The 24,661-nt window shown below is 39.3% G+C and overlaps 1 protein-coding gene across 29 annotated transcripts in view; it reads right to left on the bottom strand.

Moving 5' to 3' along the window:
• CLASP1 (cytoplasmic linker associated protein 1) overlaps positions 1 to 24,661 on the bottom strand; it is a 249,181-nt gene that overhangs the window by 12,076 nt on the left and 212,444 nt on the right. For 15 of the 29 annotated variants that reach the window (XM_042445044.1, XM_042445043.1, XM_042445052.1 and 12 more), the window contains 6 exons: positions 23,700 to 23,816; positions 15,383 to 15,533; positions 13,589 to 13,835; positions 12,015 to 12,205; positions 9,839 to 9,967; positions 2,448 to 2,654 (listed from right to left, as the gene is read on the bottom strand). In XM_042445044.1, coding sequence (XP_042300978.1) covers positions 2,448 to 2,654; positions 9,839 to 9,967; positions 12,015 to 12,205; positions 13,589 to 13,835; positions 15,383 to 15,533; positions 23,700 to 23,816 — 1,042 coding nt within the window. The remainder of the gene's footprint in view (positions 1 to 2,447; positions 2,655 to 9,838; positions 9,968 to 12,014; positions 12,206 to 13,588; positions 13,836 to 15,382; positions 15,534 to 23,699; positions 23,817 to 24,661) is intronic. The other 14 variants (XM_042445053.1, XM_042445058.1, XM_042445060.1 and 11 more) reach the window with 1 other exon arrangement.

Here is a 24,661-nt window from a genome sequence, read left to right as displayed (position 1 = left end):
AGGAGCCAGAGCCCCTGGGGCTTGAACCTGTAATGGAGGAGCCAGAGCCCCTGGGGCTTGAACCTGTAATGGAGGAGCCAGAGGCTGGCCCTAGTTCTGCTGGAGCAGAGTCTGTGGTCCCTCCAGAGGTTCAGCAGTCAAGTTTGCCTGGTGCCGAGGCTGTGGACATGGAGGAGGATCTGGGCAGTGTGCCTACCTTCAAGGAGCGTCGAACAGAAAGAGAGGGCCTTCAAAGATCTCGGAGGCTTTATCAGAAGTGTGTTCGTAATCAGACACAGCTGAAGGCCGGCTCCTTGCCTTCTTAAGCACCTGGAGCATGTGTGGTTCTTTGCCAGTGGATATCTGACTCTTTTAGAGGAAAGACTCTGTCTCTGGCTCCTTTGGCTTCTTGTCTTGACTACCTGGAAACCTTGACCTTGGACTGCTTTATCGACCTGCCTATCTGTTACCCTGAACCTCGGACCATCTGACAATTCTCTTGGTAATCCCTTTTGGTAGAACTACTGTGAATCTCCAGGACTGTGTAGCTTACACTGACTTTGCTGTGCTGGGAGGGGGTTTGTTTGTTTGAGAACTAGCTGCCTTATCAGCCCTTTGGCTGCTTTCCCGGACACATACGCTGTGAACTTGGGGACACTGACTTAAGCGTCCAAGGAACCGGAGCTCGCTGTGCTTCAGTGAAGTAACTGAGCTAGCAAGGGCTGGTTGAGATTGTTAATTTGTTCTACGTTATTGTGGCGAATTAATAAAGCCAAAGTTTGTGTTAATTGCAAGCAACTTCGGGTCTCCAAGAGTGATTGTGTCTCACAACTCAGCGGAATGGAGCAACTCCCAGGGGCTGCAGCTGCGGGTTTGGGAGCCCCGCCCACACCCTTACTGTCAGGAAGTTCTTTCTAATGGTGAGGTGGAATTTCTTTTCCTGTAGCTTGCATGGCCTATGACTAACATCTTCAATTGGTTGGCACAATAAAGGTATAATTATTAGGATGCTATTGGATTTAAGCATTCAGTTAGCACTGCCAGCCCCAATTATCATGAAATTGAATAATCTCTAGCTAATAGCATTTTCACAGGCATTTTCACTGACCTTGGATTGTTTAGATTCTGACAGCTAACATGAAATTAAAGACAATTTTTAAAATGCCTGTCTAAAACAAACATTTGTGCCAGGTTATAAGGAGGCACCCCCGAAGACTTCTCTAGGTACAGTTTTGAATGAGGGCATGTGATTTTGTTTTTTCTTATTATTTCTGAAGCTTGCAATGAGAAAGAGACAGAGAAGCTGTGGGGGGAGTTTTCTACTTGTCACCAAAGCTCCTAATGGTTCTGGGTGGGGTGACTCTTCTCTCCTGCAACTGCCATCTCAGGCTTATAGGAAAACCAACTTGCCCTGAGGGGAAAGGACAAGGAAAGACAGACAAGCATATCTTCCAAAAGCATGACTGAAGAGAAAATAACATAATGGCACTGGATAAACTCATATATTTAAACTTTAGATTAGCCTTTAATAAGCATGATTTTTTTAAAAAAAAAAAAACCTCAGTGATGTATGTATTTTGATGAATTGCACCATACATTGCCTCAAGCTCTTGACAGAAAGGTGAAGCAATGAGGAAATAAAGGGCCTAACCAGCAGGTCCTAAAGAAAAGGGAAGGTTGACTCTAAGAAATACTTTATATGATGTATAGGGCCTAGATTGTATAAAGCTTTGTGCAGCTCAAACATACACATACATACACCTTGAACTGTTCACAGGTGCAGGAAAATGTGATCCAAACACCATCACTGGGATATAGTACCTCACTAGTTTGGTTGTATGAACATCTGGGAGAATTGAGCATTTCCAGACTGATGCTCAGAATGCATCCCATTGCCTTAATTTCAGAGTTTCCTTTGCCAAAAGACAGTTGAATGAACTATCAGCTGAAGGTAGTAAATGAAACCTTTTGATAGTTTTTTGTGGGTTTTTTGGGCTATGAGCCCATGTTCTAGCAAAGTTTATTCCTGACACTTTTCCCAACTGTGGCTGTCATCTTCAGAGAATGCTGGCATGGAAGACAGTGGGGTATGTATACTGTTTATAGAGAGGAAGTGATTTACATGTTAAACCTTTTGGTTTACTATCTACCCCCATAAAATAGAAGGTTGCCCAAAACTCTAAAAAAGTTTCGTGGGAGATGGAGAGTGTGTCATCCGGGAAACTGGTGATGGAGGAGAAGGGAGTTATGGGTATAAGAAATGTTCTTGTGTTTTCTATTTACCAGGAACTAGCCATATTGGCATTTTTCCTAAAATAAAAACCATTTTTCAATTCACTGAATTGCACTAAGTCCCAACTATATGCTACTCTCCATCCAGCAGAACAGCACATAAGCCAATATAACAAAATACTGAACAAAAGTTAACTGTTCCAGCAACAGAAAATTTTGAGGGAGGGCACACATACCTGCAACAGCCCAGGGATGATATCTTGAAGGAGTTGATGCAAAGATTCCTTTGAGATTCTCTCAATGACTTTGGTCTGCATTTTAATAGCAGCCAGATTAATTGGGTAGTCAGCTGTTTGAATGATGGGGCAAAGCACTTTGATGCATTGTTCAGGGTGGATGGAGCTGGCCAGAGTGGAAGCAGCTTCTTCAGCAGCTCTCACAACCTGGATGTAGAAAGAGAAGAAGAGATTTCTATTTTTCAGATTTGTACTTTACAGAGAACACACACACCATATCTAAAAACAGTCATGGATTTGGTCAGTACCATGAGTCTCTAGGTTTATGACACTGTGCTGATTTCCTCAGAGACTGGATATTTATGAATTCACTTTTGTAGCAGAATGACAGCCACAAATGCTAATGTCTCTGCCAAAAATGGTGGACACAAGAGGACCTTTTCCAGTTCTTTCTTTACTATACACAAACCATGGCAGATAAAACATGACAGGATAATGGACTGCCAACGGCAGCATGAAGGATACAGTGGACCTCATAGGTTTTGTATGCCAGTGACTTATCTCTTAGATGTGTAAATGCTACATTTTGGGACCATGATGGCAGCTGTACAGATATCTTTGCAATGAATAGAAAATATGTGTTCTTGGTCTGTCTAAGAAAATCAAACTAAGATGAAATACTCCATTGGGTAAAATTTGTTATATGTAAATTCCGAGATACAGCAGCAGGCTGCAATAGATACAGCAAATATATATGATATCCTACTTCTCAAAATGATATGCTTTTGAGTTACTCTCAGGATTTTCTGCTTTATGATATATTATATGTATGTGCAAAATCTGCTGGAGAAACTGGGAATTAATTGCTCTGTTTGCTTAATAGCATTCATACTGCCAAGTCAAATGACAAATTTGGATGGGCATCAGTCTATTCAACATGATCATATCCTCATTTTAAGTTAAGGCACCAGTATATTTTCTCCCAGTGTATTATATCCCATTGCATCATAGGATATATACTGATCAGGCTGCATAATAACATTATGAGTGTACATCCAATGTAAAATAACTAAGATGGGTACATGATTTAATTCATGTACAGCTATATATCACTCAAAAGAAAGAAAACTATTTCACAAAGTAAATATAAAGCATGGGTGGGCAGCACCTACACCCACATACAAACACATGAAATTCACCTGTGTAACACACCTTGTGTTCCTACCACTGTCAAAATTTCCTCTACTGCTGCAAAAATCTCCCTGTGTTTCCCAGTTGAATTGTACTTCCCAGTTGAATCGCTGGGCTTTTGTGGTGACAGAAATTGTGTCATTGATATGATGATTCAGATTTCAGTGAATTCAGAGCGATCATAGATTCCTTCCCAATCCAAGGAGGTTGCCTAACCTGGTTTCTCAAAATACAGGTGATCTGGTGAACAAAACAGTTAATGTCTACTGATGATCCCCATATTGGGAGACTGCCTATTACATTAGGTGTGACCAAAAATAGTTTAATTAGTTCATTGGTTCATGAGATAGATGTGTCATGCTTCTCTGAACAATAGATTTACTTAGACAGCTGCATGTATTATGGTCATTTTAGACCTCCGAGCATGAAAGGTTGATGCCTACCATGGATAATCATTTTAGGAAGGCTGAATCCACAATCATTGGGATACTCCCTCACACTAGCTGGGCAGGGGCCCAAAATTCCAAATCTGTTTAAACTATTGCCTGCTTCTCCCTCTCCTTCAGTTTTGTTATATAACCTTACATGCTTTTATCCTTTTTTTCTTTTTTCTTTTTAAATTTTTTATTATTAAAATTCCATAAACAAACATACAACAAAACATACATACATCTTACACTAATTACATTTACATAAAAACAGGCACAAAAAACTTCCTTTCCTTTGCAGCGATTATTTCTGATCTCCAGTTACACTGGCTAATATGACCTTCATATTTCTCCTTTTTCTTGTAACCTCTTTGGCTATATCCTACATGAGGGTATAGTTTCTCTTTTGTATTTCTAATTTGTTCTCTTACCATGATATATTTCCAGGTATCTCCTTTTATCCTTTTATTTTTAGTTAGTTCTCATTTATTGTTGACTAATGCACAGATTTCATTTTTCAAAAGCTATTACACCATTAAGACCATTCTCAGTTTTCAAATAGTTAGTGACTGGTTGCCATTCAGTTCTGTATTTTTCTAAGCTTTTATCTTTCAGTAAACATGTCATGCTTTTATCCTTAAGAGTTAGTCATAGGAATAATCAGAGTACAGCGTATATGTGTATGTGTTTGTAACCTAATGCCCAACTAGCTATAGTCTATTTTTTTTTTAGTATTATAGAATGAGAGTGAGATTCTGGACCAGTGGCAAGACACAAGAAGAAAAACGGAAGGGGAGAGAGAAACAGGCAACTGTTTAAATAAATTTGGAATTTTGGTCCCCTGCCTTGATCAGCTGGAGTGAGAGAATATCCCAATGGTTGTGCTTCTCAATGGAGATTATTGCACTGCACTGCCTTTCCTACCAACCTCAGGGCAGGGTGAATTTTTTTAAAATGGATGTTATCGCATGCCTCCGTGCCCAGTCTGGAGGCATCCCATACCCGATCTTGGCTTTTCCCATACCTTGCAAAATCCTGTTCTTTGCAAAGTATGGGAGAAGTCTGGATTGGGTATGGGATGCCAAGTTCGGGTACAGGATGCCTCTGTACTGGGCACAGAGGTGTGCAATAACACCCGTTTTTAAATGGCTTCACCAAGGTTGGGAGGAAAGGCAGGGCGAAAATCTACAATGACTGTAATAAATGATCATTCTAGGAGGTAACCATTTTACCCTAATGGTTGTGGATTGCTTCTTCAGTACTTCTGAGAATAGCTCTCCATGTATATATTCTTCATTAGCAGCCATGGGTGGTGGATTACTCCTCCAACCTTCCTAGAATGATCATTTATGGTACATATCAACCTCTCATTCTCAGGAGAACTGAAGGCGCAATCCATAACCACTGGGATAAACCCAAGATGAACTTATGGGTGGGACTGGTTGCCTGTTTCCTTAATTATTGCTTGTAAAATAGTACACCCTGTCCTGACTTAAATGTGTCCACTTTTTAATGTCTTATAATGTTGGTGGTTCCTTCCATCCAGGTGCTTTATACACTTCTTCCAATAAAGATGTTACCCTGAATGCTGTTGTCATGTTCACTGATCTTGTCGAATGGACTCACACATGTGTGGTCTCAGAATGCAAGAGTAATCATAGCATAGGTAAATAAAACTTTTCAACCATCTGGAAACTATTATTTAGTTGCTTTGAATCCTAAGGTTCTAGGACAGAAAGAGACAAATAAAGCTTCTGTATGCCTAATTGCTTTTGTCCTTTCTATGTAAATCTTCTCTGCCCTTCTAACATCCAATGAATGCCACCATCTTGCTGGCAGATGTGTTGGATTTAGGCAAAATGTCGGTAATTCTACTGTCTGACTCATATTTATGTGCAACATAAACTTCAGAAGAAATAATGGTAAAAAAATAATTTGTGTTTCTCAAACCTGCACAAGTTAGGATTTACTGAAAGAGATGCTATTTCTGATACCGTCCTTTTTCATAGAATCATAGAGTTGGAAGAGACCGCAAGGGCCATCCAGTCCAACCCCCTGCCATACAGGAAATCCAAATCAAAGCTTCCCCGACAGATGGCCATCCAGCCTCTGTTTGAAGACCTCCAGGGAAGGAGACTCCACTACACTCCGAGGGAGTGTGTTCCACTGTCGAACAGCCCTGGAACACACTCCCTCAGAGTGTAGTGAAGTGTAGTGTAGCAACTGGTTTAATTGCTACAAGAAATGATACTCTGAAAGTCATTAACCTCACAGAAGCCTCACAAACTGGATCAAAAGGAGCTTTTGTCAAACTACTCACTACCAAATTCAAATCTTTGCAGGGAATCTATGAATAGTTGGTTGAGCTTATAAAGTCAATCTTCTTAAAAAAATCTCTTGAGATAAGGATAGGTAGATAAAAGCTTTCCATTTGTTACCAGAGTAGATGACAAAGCAGCAACCTGCCTCTTAGACCTTTATCTATTCCACTCTGAAGAGAAGACAAGATTTCCCTTGTCTTCCATTAACACTGATTATAATTTTGAACATCTGAAAGAAATTGAGGGGGATGGTTTCAAACCCTCAGTAGTTGAATGCCCTGCTGATCTCTAGCCTTTTTACCCCACTCTAGTGTGCTCTCTGGCCTGGGACACTAGCACTATTTCCAAGCTGATTTGTCATTCAAAAGAGTTCTGTGTCACAGAGGAAGTGCAGTTGTGTGTTTGCCTTCTAGTTTAACTCCATGTAGAAAGAAAGAATTGTTTAGGAACATGTTAAAACGAGTCTTAGGAAAAACAGAATAAAGCCAAGTCTAAAGATGTATTAGAACTGTTCAAAAATTAATAATGAAAAACTGCAGTAGCAATGTCAAATTGACATGTAAAAATATGCTTTTGTGAGGTTCACATAGGCAAGAAAGTCTAATGGTTGAACATACATCACAGTGTTTCCAGATGTATTTTAGCAGGAACTAATTGAGTTATATCTGATCATGGATGTCTCTATAATTTTCCATCCACTTGGGGATAACAATGACAAACACCAATGTCTCTTCTTCAAGGATTTCAACAAGATTTGAACATGAGGATTTGGTCAAGAGAAAATTCTTCTTCAAAGAAATCTTACTTGGGAAACCACCATAAGTTCTAAGGAGAACGTAAGGAGATTGTTTCAGGATCCACTGGTTATTGCTGAATTTGAGCAACTGTCATACTTAAATTGGGCAAAGAGTGTTTGGGGATGGGGGAGAGAGATGTTGGAGAGAGGTATTACCTATCTTTCCAAGATATGTATTCTAACCTGCCAGCCACACAGAATAAAGAATCAGGATGAACATGGGAGACACACGTATCTCATAAAGGAAGTTATGTATCTTGAAAAGACCTTTGCTAAAATTACATTAGTGGGAATGACTGAAGTTATGTGATCCCAGCATTGAAAAGCTCATGGAGCAGGAACCAAGTTATAGAATCCACCACCAATTTTATCAGAACATAAAACAAGAGACGTCATTCAATTTGACTTTCCTCTTCAAATTTAAGCTTTGTAATAAAATTAGCAGAAGAATGCTGCCAAAAGAAGATATGCCCATCATCCAAAACAAACTCAGGCCAAAGAATAAGTTTGAAGCAATATAAATGTTGCCCACAATCTGAATACAATTGTACCCACCCCCAGAAAAGGGGTCTGAATAGAAAATTCTAGAGGTGGGGGGGAGAGGTTGATGATGGCAAGCAGTCCATTCAATTGTGGAAGTGGTTTAGAAAGAAAACAACAAGGACACAGAATCAAGGTGAGACAAAAAGAATGTGCACTCAAGAGAAGCCTGCCAATAAAGGCACTCCTTTAGAACAAAATGTTTTGTCCAACAGTTTTATCTGGAAATCTGCTGCTAACAAAACTGCTGCTAAATGCTGCTAACAAAAAAAGAGTGTCATGCTGAGACTCTGGTTCCAAGAAATATAGTACAGGCATGCTGATTTATTAAATGGATTAAATATTTCCTGGCCCTTCTTTTTAAAGACAGTCCTTACACATTTCCCCCCTTGCTAGTTGATTAACCAGGTGGTGCCACCTTGCACTTCCAAACATAATGCTACACTAGTTACATGGCTATATTTTGCAGCTTAGTCTCCTATTACTCTCATTCCATGGCCAAGAGTGCTCTTTTCTTTTTACCACACCAGATGGTCTTATACTTTATTCTGAAGCCAACAAAGTACACACAGTTCCAGAAACTTAAACTCATTGACTTCATTGTAGTAAAGGTAACAGTTCAATGGACACTTATTTATTTGTAAGTCCCAATGAACACAGAGGGGTTTATTTATGGACAAAGATAGGATCCAACTGGACGTGTACAAAATATGGTTGAGGAATGAAGTTAAGGAGTAGATGGGTTGGCAAGAACTCAGCAAAAGATGGAAAGTATCGAGCTGGGTCTCAGTCTGGTAATTCCAGTCTCTCATGCCTTAGCTTGACTGTCACTAGAGTTCTGGGTCTTCGACCAGTTTGTCAGACTAAGTTCTATAGGGGACAATATCCTTTTTCTTACAAAGGACTATGGACCCATGGGAAAAGCTGATCAGGGGCTCCAGCCAGCAGTGGGTACTGCCAAATCAAATGGCTGACAGAATCAAATGTTGAAGTGAAGGAAGCCAGTCAAAAGTAAGAGAAGTTTGCAGCATGGCAGAATTGTACAGACCTTTCATTCTGTTTCTGTGCCATCTCATCTTTTCTCTGCCTCTTCCATGTTTGTGCACAGACACAGATACAATGTGGAAGCCATATCTAGAGCATGAGTATACTGCAACACCAGAGAAAGCCAGATGATACAGATGATGGCACAAAATGAAGCCAAGGGCAAGGCCACTCTTTAGATGGCAATTCTCCCTTAAGGGTTGCCAGCTGACCCTGCAGACTGAAGATGGTTATCTGACTCCTAGACCAAGAGTTAGCTAGACCCTACTGAACATTTACTTATAGGCTAGTAATGCATCATATAATGCAGTTTTTCTTGTCCTGCCTTGTAGAGTAACTTGTAGTTTACCATTCTTTGCTTCATATATTAAATCTGGAATTTTATCTTCAGCCCATTTGTGGCTATGTCTTCTACCTGTGGCCTTGCCTGGTACATTATTTGATCTCTAAAGTATTCATAAACACACTTCAGACTTGCCCTGAAAACTATATAATATGCTGAATGAGTCTTTTTTATGTACAGTGCGCCCTTCCCTTACGTGGGGATCTGTTTTGGACACATACACACACATCCCCGCACAAGGGAAAAAATATGTATGCTCAAGCCCCATTAGAAACATGCCCCATTACTTCTTCCAGGGTGCGAGAGGAGTTTTTCCAGTGCAGCTTCCAGCGTATGCTGGAAGCCGCGTATGGCGCACCCGCCTATAATGTGGGCACACTGTACTTACCATTACAAATTACGGATACCAACATATACCATTATTTCAGACCCCTGCCATTTGTATCTGCTGGCTAAATTCTGATTTCTTTATTAAGGTGAAATTAAAGGTAAGAGTGAGACATGGATTCTGTGTTAATACTTTCCCGGGTGGTCAACATATATGCTCCAATAAATTTCTTACAACAAACAATTATATAAGCTTTAGAAGTGTAAAATTTGAGCACTAAGGGGACCATCCTAAGACCCACATCATTTGACAACAAAAACTAAAACAAGATTTCTGCATTGGATTTTTTAGGGGTATTATCCATTCTCTAAGGAGCAACAAGATAACCAGTATTACACACCTCTTTGTGAGAATCCTTATGTGCTTCCAGGGTCTTCATGATAGTGAGTTCAGCATAATTCTTAAATCTTGCAGGCTGGTTCCTCAAGATTTCTCGCAACACTCTTAACGCCAGAGCTCTTATTGAATACTAAATAAAAAGAAGCAGTACATGTTAGACCACCCTAAACATCTCTCTCATCTCCCCTTCTGTTGCAGTAACATACTGTATCAGAGACCTCATTGCACTGCACTTGCTCTGCCCGGGTCCATATTTACTCCCTGCTAGAGATGGAAAGCCTATTTCATACGTACAGATAAAGCATCCCTTATCGAAAATGCTTGGGACCAGAAGTGTTCCATATTTTGTTTGTTTAGGTTTTGGAATACCTGTTTTTGCATATACCTAGAGACAGGTTGAAGAGAGACTGAGGTTGAAGAGAGACTGAGAATCTATGAAAGGAGTGGATTCCCACTATTTCACAAATCATTGTGTCTCTCCCCAGTCATATCTCTCTCCAGCCTTGCAAATATAGTACAGGTACATATAATGCTACTTGTGATATAGTTGAAAACGTTTTGGATTTTGGAGTACTTTCGTTTTTTAAATTCTAGATAAGGGATACTCAACCTGTAATGTGCCTCACTTACTTTAAATTTAATTATGCTGTACGGACCACCCCAAGTCAAAGCCTATGAGTGTTATTAGGATTGTGAAGGACCTGGCCAGCACTGAAAATCACAGCAGCAACACAACATGGGTTTGCAGCTCATTTGTAAAATTCTATAACACATTTGCATTAGAATCAGTTGGATACTAATAATCAAAGACCAATTTTTATGCTCAAGACAATAAGTCTTGACAGTATATGGCTTTGAAATGCAGAATAACAGAAAAATAATCCAGTTAATTCCTTTGACAGAGATATCAAAACTAAGTTTCAGCTACTCTGCTCTTACTGAACTCTGGTAATTCTAACAATTATCGTCAGCACAGCAATTTCAAACAGTGTTCTAAATTTATTCTGCAACTCTTTTGGAAATAACTATCAAAGTTCTTGTAATTCAGTACTGCAGTTTCCTGACATTCAACCAATGCCTTTACATTGGAAGGCTGTTATTAATGAGAATACTGGAACAACTTCTCAGGTTATGTAACTCTTGGGTTGCATTTCTGAATGACAGCCATTCCAAACAGTGCCTATAGTTTCAACACAGAGTATTTAGTTTAACTTGCTCCAGACTGAACTTTTAAAGTACATCCTGATGCTTTGGTATTCACCTGCGCAATTCATGTGCTAGCACATGACTTGTCTCCTGATTAAATCTTCCAATGCATCACTAACAGCAAGAGCTGTTTGGCACAAATAGAAAACAGTAAGAACCATGCAACAAAATTATATTAGCTGATTTAAGAATCATATTTTAGTGACATCTCAGTTTAAGTATACATAAAATAGGAAGATAGATAAAGCATGTAGTGATAAAGAACTAGTTTTTACTTTGCTTTTCATGGTGTGTGTGTGCAAAAATCAGTTGCCAAAATACTTTTTATTTGCTAACATATCTAAGATAGGGGTATTTTTCATACAAGAGAAATAAAATGTTAAGCTCCAACCGTCTATCTTCAAATACAACAAAGTAAAATATGGCAGAAACTACAGATATGAACCTAGTACTTAATTTGATCCAGTGTACCACTCTGTAAGAACCAGTGTGGTGTAGTGGTCTGAGCATTAGACTGTAATACTGGAGAGCAGGATTTGAGTCCCCACTCAGCCATGGAAACCCACTGGGTGGCCTTAGGCATGTCATACACTCTCACCTACAGAAAACCCTGTGATAAGGTTGCCTTAGGGTCACCATAAGTCTGAAACAACTTGAGAGCACACAACAACAATAATTGTATTGTCAAGGCAAGGGAAATACGTGTTGGTTGATACTAGTACATATTGTTCAACAATTAAGTAATATTTTCATTGTTTCTGGCTGCTTCTGGAACAACAATAAGAAACCCAAAGACTATTGAAAAGAAGTAATATCATGACTATGCTGAAACATCTCAAGTCTGGAATGTCTACTTTCTCTCCTAATAAAAGGGGAAAGGATCACAGATAAAAATAATATTGTTATGATTCTTTGTTGTGATGACACCTGAAAGCACCCTAAACATATGGAATCCTGTGTCAATATCTTACATCTTTGTCTCCAAGTGTTTCAAGCAATAAAAGCAAAATGGTCTTGAAATGTTCTTCCCAAACTCCCAGGTTATCTTCCCTTGTAATCTTCAACAGCTCAAGAAGGGCTCCTTTCCGTTCTTCCACCCGCTCATTGTGATTGGATAATTCTTTTAAAAGATCAGCCACCAAATCAGAATGATCAATGGGCACTGATGGAACAAGTGGAAAGCTAGTCAGTACACAGTGACGACAAATAAGCAATAATTGTTGTAAATGGCTGAAAATGGGGTACACTCATTGTATTTCTTGCTAATGCATCTATAAACATGATTTTTCTCCAGTTCTTTGACTGCAGATTTATCTAGAAAATAAATATAGAATCAAAGAATTGTGGAGTTGGAAGAGACCACAATGGCCATCAGTCCTTAGCAGTAGTTGTGCCTTCTTATTATGTCTTCTTATTACTGATAAACCCAATGTACCCATAAAGCTTTTCTTTTCTTTGCAGGTAGGCAAGTATTGAAAACACATGGAGCCTCTGTTCTTAGGGCTTTTCTAATAAGCCCAACACAGAGCACAGCTTTGGTTCCCCCAAAGGTGTATCATTCTGAAACTGCTTTCCTCAGACATGTGAATGCCAAAGTCCATTTACACAGAGCTGGAGGACAAGTTTGAATATGAGACTGCAAAGCCACCAGCCGAAGAGCTGGGCCAAGCACCACACATTATGTCAGAGCATTTTAGGGTAACATGGTGTCTTGCTCAGCCACTGATCCCAGCATGAGAGCAATTTAAAAAAAGAGTTAATAAAGAACACTGCTGCTGTTGGTCCCAGTAAACCTTCCACCACTGAACATTTTTAGAATTATCCAGAGAAAAACCTTCTGAAACTCTACTCTACTTTTGCAATTTGATAGTGGATCAGAGGAAGGCAATGGGAAACTCTTCTGAACAATTTCCCCAAGAAACCCCCATGTTAGGTTTATCTTAGAGACAATGTAAGTCAGAGGTGACTTGAAAGCACACAACAATAGCAGAATGGGATGCCATTTTCAACTGAGTATCAGAGGAAGCTCTAAAACTTGGCAAGTCACTGCAATGAGTAAGCCACTGTTTGCTGCAGGAAACACACTAAAGAGTAAATGCTAGATGTTGTGGACTAACATATGTTTGACTCATACCAGGAATGTTGTGGCTGTTCACACCATTCAGAGTATCTCAAACAAATAAGCTGGCATTGGTTTCCTGGCCACCAACATATTTCTGACATTTCTGCCAGTCTGTTCCTTCTACACCAGGTTTTCTATTCATATAACTAATGGGAGGAAATCTCATTTATTTTAGCATTTCCCACCTCATGACTAAACTACTTTTAGGGGTGAAATCCAACTGAAATACTAGGATTTCCCAGTAAACAATTATGCAAATCACATTACTCACTATGTTGCATCGTCCACTGAGGATTGCTATGAGGTGATGCAAACTGAATGTAAGCAAGTTTCAATATGGCAATATCTTGACAATTAAATATGGACTTTCATAGTTTAGAGCAAAAATAGCACTGCATCAGCATAAAACAAAGTGAAACCAACCATCCCGAAGCTGATCAATATCGTCATCAAACACAGCCTCCTTGAGAGCAGTTTTGTCATAGGAGCTGATAGTATCTGAGTACGGGTAGGGGTTATACTCTCGAGTTCGGGGTCCTGAAAAGGCACGTGGGGGCTGAGTGTTAAGTAGGGAAGTTTTATTGTCTAAAGCCATCCTTCCTCCTTCTACAACATCACTGCTTCCACGCATATCAGTTGCTGGTGATGCTATTCCACCATCCCGAGAAACCTGCAGGAATTGAGCCAGAAGAGGGCACTGTTAGTTCAATAATATATTACAGTTTAATGGGAAGCTGGATTAACAATGTGATCAAGCAGTAACTATTACTCACCCTGAGCTTTTGAAGAAGGGCTAATTACAATTTTTTAATAAGCTCAGTTTGTTTCCAATGGTCATATAAGTTCAAATTGACAGAGACTAAATACCTGTCAGAAACATTTTTTTTAAAAAAACGTAACACTTTGTTCCAGTGCCAAAATATTATGTTACTGGATATCTAGCTGCCTGATGACTTTGTATAGAGCCATGAATTGAATTTGTTGCCTTTGGTTTCTATGCCATAAGAAAAACAAGGAGGATCAGAACATTTATGCGGCTTCTCAAATTCTATGTGTGATGTGAGATTGGGATGGTTCCAGACATCAGTGCGCTAATGTGTGCATATCTGTCACATGGATAGAACTGATATGTGCTGAACTCTACATGTGCTGGACGAGGGAAAACAAACTCAAACTGAATCCACAGAAAACAGAGGTACTCGCGATATGTACCCCACGTCTGGGGAAGGAGATTTGTCAACCAGTCCTGGACGGGGTCACACTTCCCATAAAGGACAAGGTTTGCAGTTTGGGAGTAATCCTGGATTCGTTGCTAAAATTGACATTTCAAGTAGATGTCGCAGCCAGGAGTGCTTGGTACCAACTTCGGTTGATATGCCAACTGCGTCCCTCTCTGGACCAAAAGGACATGGAAGCAGTGGTACATGTACTGGTAATCTCTTGTCTTGATTTCTGTAATGCGCTCTACATGTGGCTACCCTTGTACCAAGTTTGGAAGCTTCAATTGGTTCAAAATGCGGCAGCCAGATTGGTCACTGGTTCGTCCAGGTTTGACCATATAACACCTGTTTTAAAGGCTCTTCACTGGCTGCCGATTAGCTTCCGGGAGCAATACAAGGTGTAGGTTATCACCTTTAAAGCCCTATATGGCTTGGGCCCGAGTTACTTGCGGGAACACCTCTCCCTACATCTGCCCCGCACTCTCAGAATAACTGGGAAGAGCATGTCAGAACATCAATCAACTAGGCTTATATTGACTTCCCAAAGAGCCTTTATTGTGGCTGCTCTGAAACTATGGAATAGTCACCTAGAAGAGATCCATCATAATGACTCCTTGGAGGCATTTAAGAGGGCACTTAAGACGGATCTCTTCCAGCGAGCTTATCCACCTGACCTTGTATAAGAGATCCCCTATCCTCTGATTGTTGTATAACTCTATTGCATTGATAAGTTAGTTTTAATATTAATTGTATTCTATTTTATCAATGTGTTTTATGTGTATTTTAGTGAACTGTAATCCCGCCTCGATCCATCTGGGAGAGGCGGGAAAATATAAATAAACTATATGTTATTATTATTCAAACAAGAAGGCCAATTCACCAGTTAGTTTGGCTATGGACTTCTGATCAATCTTTACATTTGATAATCTGCACAGAACTAGAGCCATACTAGGTCATCTAAAAGAAAGAAAGAAAGAAAGAAAGAAAGATTACTTACAATGTCACTGTCCTTCTTTCCATCACGTTTGATTGGTTCATTTAGATCCTCTTGACTACGGAAGCTAAACTTTTCAATTGCTTCTGTGACTCCACGAAGAGAGCTATAAATTTCATCAGAATTTAGGTTCTCTGTGTCGTAATCCAGCATGCTGAAGACCGAACATATATGAAATGTTAAAACCAAGGAGATATTAGTTTATTATAGCTCATCAGGGGAGCCATGAATTTAAAGTATGTGCTAACTTTCACAAGTCATGAATTCAAACGGGATTTCAGCAGTTGGTTCGGAAATACATAAAAGCTACCAACACACAACTGGATACTGACTGTGATCCCACATTCATATGGTGAACATGAATGTCTACTCAGCCTTCTTGCTGAACCAATTTCATAGCATGATAGAAATACTTAAAAACAGTATTTTTATCCATGACTTTGAACAGTATTATCCCACAGTATTGTAAAGCAAAAAGAACAGAAACATCCATTATTTCAATAAGATGTTCAAGCACTATAATATTCTTAAAGTGTAACTTCAAATATGTAATTATTAACGGTTAGAATCAACAATAGACATCAGTGATAATGGGAAGTCAAACAGTTGTACCACCATGAATTTAGTGCTTGGAATACACAAATTTATGTTTTAGCTTTAAACTTTAGCTTGAAAGTAATTTATTTCAATTAATAAAAATGACCATGAATTAATCAATTTCAGAAGAAAACCTAATCTAAAACTGAACCTGTTTCATTGAAGTGTACTTGCTACCATCATTTAAATATTAGGTGCAAAATTATTTCTCCTTGTTACAACTGGACACCTGATCCTATCTCAGGATTATTCTAGTCTCTCCCAAGTGGCCCAAAGTATTCCATCAGAGCAAGCAACAGTGATGCCAATAGAGTGCATGACCAGAACATTTGGAGAACTGAAGCAGATTAGTGGAATAAAAAGTGAAGAGAAAGTCCATCTTTTCTTTCTTTTTTTAAAAAAAACCAGAGTATTTGCTACATACAAGTGTAATATGTGAACAAATCATTACAGGGGGGAAAAACAGCAGAACAACATTCCACTAAAAACCCTGTTACTATAAAGAGCATTCAACCATGTGGGGCACAGATGGTTCCAAGATATACTGCAAAACAAGACTGGTGGAATTATCTTCACCATCTCTTCTTCTTCAAATTGCTTAATATCTCTACCCCTCCATTACATTTGTGGTAAATTTTGAGCCCTGGTCTCCAGAATACCAGACTCAAATGCCAACTTTATTAGCTATACCCCTGGTGGGTTCTAACTAAATCAGTCTCTTGCACCGGTATTTGTTTAAACTTCTAAAGTTTTTCCCCTGAAGATTCTCAGCTGGGGCTGTTTAGCCCTTTGCCTTCTTTCTGCTAATTTACATACTCTCTTTTAGAAAATGCTCACATTCCTCTCTCCAGTCTACCTGAAGCCATTTCTGTACAAAACCATTGTTTGCTGTCAGTAATGGACTAGATGAGGGTGAACAAATTAGAACTTAATCCAGATAAGATAGAGGTGCTCCCAGTTAGTTGAAGGCAGCTCAGGGAATTCAGCATATGCTAGATGGAGTTACAATCCCCCTGAAATATCAGGTTCACAGCTTGGGTATGCTCCTGGACTTGGAACTGAGTCTGGATGACCAAGTTCCAACTGTGGCCAAGAGTGCATTTGCACAGTTAAAATTAGTGTGCCAGCTGCACCTATTCCTTCAGAGGTCTGATCTGGCTATGGCGACACATGCCTTGATTATATCTCATTTGGATTACTATAATGTGCTCTACATGGAGCTGCCTTTGGAAACTGTTCGAAAACTTCAGCAGGATCAAAATACAGGGATCATGTGAATCCCCTGCCAAAATGGTTGCACTGGCTACCAGTATGTTTCTGGGGGGAAATCAAGGTGCTGGTTACGACCTTTAATGTCCTAAACAGCTTGGGTCCAGACTATCTGAAGGACCGTATCTCCCTATACAAGCCAGCCCAGGCACTAAGATCGGCAAGAGAGGGCTTTCTCTCAGTCCCACCACTTTCGCAAGTGCAGTTGGTGAGGACTTGGGAGAAAACCTTCTCTGTGGCTACTCTCAGACTGTGGAACTCCCTTCCATGGGAGGTCAAGTTGGCCCTTCCCTGCTCTCTTTTTGTTGGCAGCTAAAGATATTTTTATTTAGGCAGGCTTTTGATGTATGAATATTAAGTAGGTACTGTGTGTGCAATTGATGTACTGTTTTTAATGCTTTATTATTATTATTTTTACTTTTTCAAAAATGGTTTTAACTGTACTGTGTTTTTAACTGTTATATTTTAATATTAATATTATTTAATTATTTTTAACGTTTGTAATTAATGTTTTAGTTCTATCTTTTTAAGATTATTGCAAGCCACCATGAATCTCATTTTGAGAGAAAGGCAGGATATAAATCCAATAAAATAAATAAATAAATACACAAGTTGTACAAACCATGCATGTGTTGTTTTTAATCAATCTTTAATCAATCTTCTCTGATGAGAAAAAAGATGGAAGAAGAAATAGCAAAACACAGGAGGGCTGTGAGTGGAAGATGTCAGGGCAACCTCCCACCCCATTAAATTCTATGAATGAGGCAAGATCATGTCAGAATAAAAGCCAGAGAAAACTATCACAGTGGTAAAGAGATCTTCTCATCACAGGAATGAAATAGTACCTCCGCTGAAAAATTTCATAAAAAGGAAATGTCTTATGAATGCCTTCTCATCAATATTTAAATCACCCAAGCAAGAAATTTATCTAAATGGAGAGAACGGATTCAAGAACTGCTAATTAAAGACAAGATTGATGCCTTCTAAGCTTCTGGGTGCCATAAAACCTGGGAACACAGATATTCCCTCGAAGCCTGCCAGTGTACTCATTCTACAACATTAAACCAGGTAGCACCATCAGGAATGAATCCATATGGTGCTTTCACCAAAGCAGCTGGAGACAAACACTAAACAGTAAGAGATTTGGAAGGATGGTCTATCTGGAAAGAAAGAAGCGCCCCCCCCCCCAAAAAAAAATAACTGTGGGATTAACAAACAAGAGATGCTAGTTGCAAACACTGAAGGCTTCTAATTGTATTAGAAAATACAATTATTTTGTAGCTGCTTTAGCATTTATAACATGAGACAAGGCCATACTCTGCTCTATGTATATATGAGACAGTGGTTTCTTAACATATGAGAGACAAGATTTTGGCAATCCCTCTTTGACAAATATTATGATTTTGTGTTCGTTCAAACAGGTCTCAAACAAACATCTCAAAAAGCTAACTAATTATTGGTATATCACAAAGTTTTCCATTCGTAAGCAAGGTAAATGTAGAAAGGCACACATACACCTCCCCATTATCTTTCCATGCGACTTGAAGACAAAAAGAAATCACATCACTGAATCATGGAAGAACTACTTCCAGATAGATGTCAAACCTTTGCTCAGAAACAAGGCACAAAAATAAAAATAAAATAAAAGCAAGACCATGCACTTGTTTTCAGCACAGTGAAAACCCCAAGCCCTTAGGGTTGCAGAAATAAACTACTGGCAGATAATGTAATCAGAGGTGGCTTTGCAAGTTTCATCCTCTGAAATATAATGCCCACAGCACCTAACATTTGTTGGTGGCTTCCCATCCAAGTACTAACCAGAGCTGACCCTGCTTAGCTTCCAAGATCAGATGCGATACGGTGCCTTTATTGTACATGACACTTATTATCCCAACCACTCTACCATATACTAGATCGATCCCTCTCTTCTTCCTTGCCATATTCAAGCATACCACCATGTTTTCTAATTAATAAAGGTCAAATCTAGTTTTCCTTTTACTCTTTATCTCCAGTCTCCCAAAATGTTGTCATATTCTCTAATACTCTATTCTTCTTTCTAACAACCATATCCAAATACAGTATTTATGGACTCTGAATTGTCCTCTTTTGTTTTTCTGTTTTCTTCAACACAACTGATTGTCTTCTCTCTTGCCATTTCATGCTCCATGATCAGTTGATGGTCCTCTCTGTTCATGATACTGTTCTTGATTGTTCCTCTTCCTATCAATCACATACCTATTCCTACCAGTTTACTCAGTGCTTCCACTTGATTACGTCTCTGCCACTTAGAGACTCTGCCACTTAGAGACTTAGAGACTTCTGTTAATCTCTCTCTACACTCTTGTTTTTAGACAGCCTAGCTCAGTGATGGTGAACCTTTTACAGACCGAGTGCCCAAACTGCAACCCAGACCCCACTTTTTATTGCAAAGTGCCACGTCCCTCTGGCTTTCTAGTAAGAAACTCTGGCAAACTCTGTGCTAGGGCGACAGCGTGTGTGCCCACAGAGGGGGCTCTGAGTGCCACCTCTGGCATACGTGCCATAGGTTCACCATCACTGCTAGCTCAAGCCTCCAACTTTACAGCCTAGCTCAAGTTTATGACTCAATACTACTTGCACACTCACTCTATAATTCTTTCTCAGACTTTCACTCCCTTAATCCAGTTCCACATTTCCTACTGTGTATGTGACAGTGTTGTTTAGATGTTATATTGCTGCATTAAGATCATTATGCCCAAGAATGAACATTTCATCTTTCCTTTCTCCCTTCTGAAGGCTTGATTTAATAATAAATAAATAATAAATTGTTTATTTATAAACCGCTTTTCCCAGGATCAAAGCGGTGTACAACATATCAATAAAAACAATACCGTGAATAACATATTAAGAATACACATTAATACAAATTAAATCCAAAATGTTAGGTAAAAAAACATAATTTAACATCATTAAAATCCTAAATATCAGTACATCACAATCAATAGGGGGGAAACATTATTACAAGGAATTGGGAGGGTAGGCTTGTAGGAAGAGATGGGTTTTTAATGCCTTTTCAAAGGCTTCAACCGTTCCACTAAGGCGGATCTCCTCAGATAAGGCATTCCAAAGAGAAGGCGCTACTGCTGTGAAGGCCCTTTGCTGGGTAGTCGCCAATCTCACCTTAGGATAACTGAGTAGTAATTTGCCAGTTGTTCTGAGAGTGCGGGGTGGATTATGCAGGGAGAGGTGTCTCCTTAAGTAACCCGGGCCCAAGCCATTTAGGACTTTAAAGGTAATAACCAACACTTTGTACTGGGACCGGAAATGGATTGGCAGCCAGTGAAGAGATTTTAAGACAGGTGTTATATGGTCGGACCTTGATTTACTTGGAATCTTTTCCTTAAAAACCCTGCTCAAAATCCACCTGTGCTGTAATGTTTCTGATGTAACACAAATCATTACATGTCACAGAAATAAAGTCTTAGCACAAATAATTGCTGCAGTTTACACACACACCTTGCTACATCTGCCCCTGCCCCTTCTCTGCTTGCTTGCTTCTGTTGTTCCCTCTACAAGTACACACTTAGATCAGTGGTGGGCATGCATGAAGGGCTGAAGGGCCATTCTGGGTCCTCTCAACTTCATACAGGCCACATGCAGAAACCAGAAATGATGTTTCAGTCACAATTTTTCATGTTTTAGGGCTGTCTGGGGATGTCTCCCCAATAGTGATCTGTGGTTAAACTGCAGCCCCCAGGTGTCACAGATGGGGGAGGGTAACTTTTTGCACCTTTCTTTGGATTGGAGACTTTTGGAGGGTTCCCACATGCTACATACAGCACACAGGCTATGTGGTTTCCATCACTGTAACTGTAAACTCCTTGAGGTAAGCAGCTGTTAATTCCGTCATATAGTGTCTTATACAGTGGGCCTGTAACTTTTGCTAGAGATCCTATTTGCATCAGTCCATTTGTTACTCTGTCAAGAATGGCAAGACATGATTTTAGAGCAGTGATCCCCAAACTGTGCTCTTTAAGGGATTTTGGACTTCAGCTCCCAGAATCCCAGACTATTGGCCAACATGGCTGAGACCAAAGTCCAAAATCTCTTAAAGGGCACAGTTTGGGGACCACTGTTTTATAGGTTGGCTCTGTTTTTTGAAGGTGTTAACAATTTACATTTTGGAATTAAGGTGCTCACATAGAGTTAATACAGATAGAATGCATTGTAAAACAATAATATCCAAGGATCATGATTACACAAATGTCCGGATAATATCACATTACTTGTTTTACAGAACTGAGTTCATTTGAAATATTAAAAATATCAGTGGCATCCAAAATCCACAAGGGAAGAACCTATTTTTATAACCCATGAATGTTATGAATGAATTATAAAATAGTTCACCAAAAGAAAGCAGTTTCTAGAATATTATTATTATTTTAAAAGAGTAACCACATGTTCAAGAAAATACATTTAGCCAGTACAGGAATTGTGTGATATATGGATAATATGAGGGGGGAGAGAAAGAAATGAAAGATGAAAAACATCCATTTACAATAAAGAAAGCCATCCTAGCAATCACACAAAACAGAAAACAAGGATTCATGCCAAAAACTGGAAGAGTTACAAGTTGGACAAAGAGATGAGGGGAAATGTGTGACTTTTTACAGATGTCACAATATTATTTTCCAGCTGCCACAGCCTCCAACAAACACAGTCTTTTGAACACAGAGATCATCAATATTGGAAATGTTTAATGTATTTCTGAATGTAAAATAGGTTGGTCTCTAAGATGAAGAAAAGTTCTAAATAACACTCTCCCTCTCTCTGTGTTGTCTGATAGAACTGGACCCTGCATGATGTTCCTCTGTCCATTTTCATGTTGTGCTGTTGCCACTCGCTTGCATGTATTGTAATCGTAAAAAAAAAATACTTGTAGCATGTACTGAAATCTTTCCCAATAAAATAATTGGGAACATTTTCTATTCATTAAAGTGTTCTTGCTGGTCAATTATTTTTTGTGCAGTGTTGGATGAATATCACTGCAAACATTTTACACTGGGTGAAATCCAATATGCAAACAGAAACCCACAGTCTTTCTTTTTCTCCCACCCTCCTTGTGGGCTCCCAGAATCTTCTCCAAATGGAGGGGGCAGAATTGCTCTCTATTCACTGACAGAAGCATTTCTGTCAGCAGGAGAATTTAACTGCATGCCACTTGTATTGGTATAATTTGAGAGAAGACATCCCCATGCTGGGAAAAAAGAGGAGGACCAACATAGTGCTAATATTATTCACCTCAATCCAGTGAAATACTGTATATGAGCTGAAGAGGTTTGCACTAGCCTACCCTTAGCTGGAAGGAAAATGTGTCTTACCGACATAAGGCTACAATGATAAAACATGAGCTACAGGGCCTTGACTTGGCCAGATTCCGCCAGCATATACCTAATGAGTATTTAGAAGCACACATCATCCCTTCATACATCAATTCTCAGCTGCATATGCATCTATTCAAAAGGGAGGTGCTTTTGATGCACTAACTATCTCTAGTTAACAGTGTCAATCTATAGTTAATGGCATCGAATGAATACAGCAAGCATGCAAGAGCTAAGAGAATGCACATACAAGCCACTATTAAAGCTGGAGTCTCATCAACTGACTGTTTTGTGTGGAAGCTGAAGTCAATCCAGCTCTGCCTTTCTCCCAAGTGATGGGATTATAAGCGGCTCTGGATGCTGGATGATGCTGAGAAATGGCATAAACTATTATCTTTCACCAGATACTTTTGCCCACCACTATATACAGAGAAAACAAACATGCCACGTGGAGTGTGAATCAGATTCTATGTAGCTGAAAGAATGATTACCCTCAATACAGCTGAAACAATAGGCTGCACTATGCCGCATGTTTACTGAATGAAGAATATGATTGAACTCTACCCAAGGGTGCTGAGAACTTGCTTAGCACCTTGGCATACCAGAGAATATAATTCACCAGTAACAATTCATCCATGCAGCTGACCACAGGGTCACACTGCCTTAAATACCTTCTAACCCCTGTTTACTACCTTCTAGATGGCCATCTGATTTCTAGCATGAGATTCTACCTAAGCCCTTAATCAGCATGCACATATCTCAGTGGGAAGTACGTCTTAGAATATGGGTTTGGCATATCTGGTGGTGTAAAATACGCTCTGTCCTTGCTTTTATTGTAGTGCTTCCAGCAGAAGGAATGAAGGAAGAGGGAACAATACTTTCTGACATATCTGTGTGATGTCTCATGCGTTAACACTTCTGGAACAGTGCAATGGAGATGATTCTTCCAGATAAAAAGCATACGGAAAAAAGGTGCTGTCCTGCTGTCCCTTGCCATTTCCCCAGGCCTACTGGTTTGAAAGCACTCTACTGAGCCAAAAGGTAAATAACATTGTGACACCTCAGACAGGTTGTATTAACAGGTAGCTTGTTACCTGGGAGAATAAGAACGCCTGAAAGTCTTGTGAGGAGGAGCAGCGGGGATGGAGTTAGGCTGAAAAAGGGGAGGGGGGTGCTTCGAGAGCCCATCTGCACTCCAACCCCAGAAACGACTGCAGTGATCACAGGAAGAAAAAAGAGAAAAGGAGAGGAAAAACAGAAAAGGGGGAGAAAACAAAACTATAATCTGAGTGGCTGAGTCTTTTCATGCTTTCTCAGCAAGAGGAAACTTAATAGAAACAAGTCAGACTGGAATACTCCATTTATTCACTTTTATATAAATATGTTGCCATTCAGTAATATCTAATATCAGAACATGTTAGTATTTCCATATTTCACAATATAAACCAAGTATGATATCCTGCAATTAAAATCAGTGAAAATTTGCTCTTCCTACAATCAGGGGCATCATTAGGGGGGTGCGGGCCACACAAAGTGACATACTAAGGGGGTGTGCAACACAACTGCTCCCCAGCATCTCCCTTTTGGCAGAATGGGCTACTGCATTCACCTGAATCCCTCTGAAATGCTGAATAGATGGTATCAGTGGGACAAGCCTCAGTGGGAGGAGAAAGGAAATGCCTCAGGTGTGTGTGTGTGTGTGTGTGTGTGTGTACATATAGTACAAATACAAATGTGTTCACATGTACATAGTTTCATGTGGTTAAAGTCAAAATTTGTTAACATTTCATGTTTTTTAAAGATATTTTAAAAGAATTATTTTAAAATTCTTTAAACATTTTCTTTAAAAACATGACATGTTAACAAATTTGGACTTTAACCACATGAAAATATGTACATATAAATCATTTAAGCTGTGTATATGATATTGTAACTGAAAGACATAATTTTCATTTTTGCTAATTGTTTAAGTTACAACTATTGCCATTACATTCAGTGATATATGGGAATTATGGTTTATAAATAACATTAATACAAAAAAAATACCAAAGATTTT

The sequence above is a fragment of the Sceloporus undulatus genome, chromosome 1, assembly GCF_019175285.1.
Source record: "Sceloporus undulatus isolate JIND9_A2432 ecotype Alabama chromosome 1, SceUnd_v1.1, whole genome shotgun sequence".
Lineage (NCBI taxonomy): Eukaryota > Metazoa > Chordata > Lepidosauria > Squamata > Phrynosomatidae > Sceloporus > Sceloporus undulatus.
The sequence above is the reverse complement of the archived record's forward strand: the minus strand, read 5'-3'. Positions and strand labels throughout refer to the sequence as shown.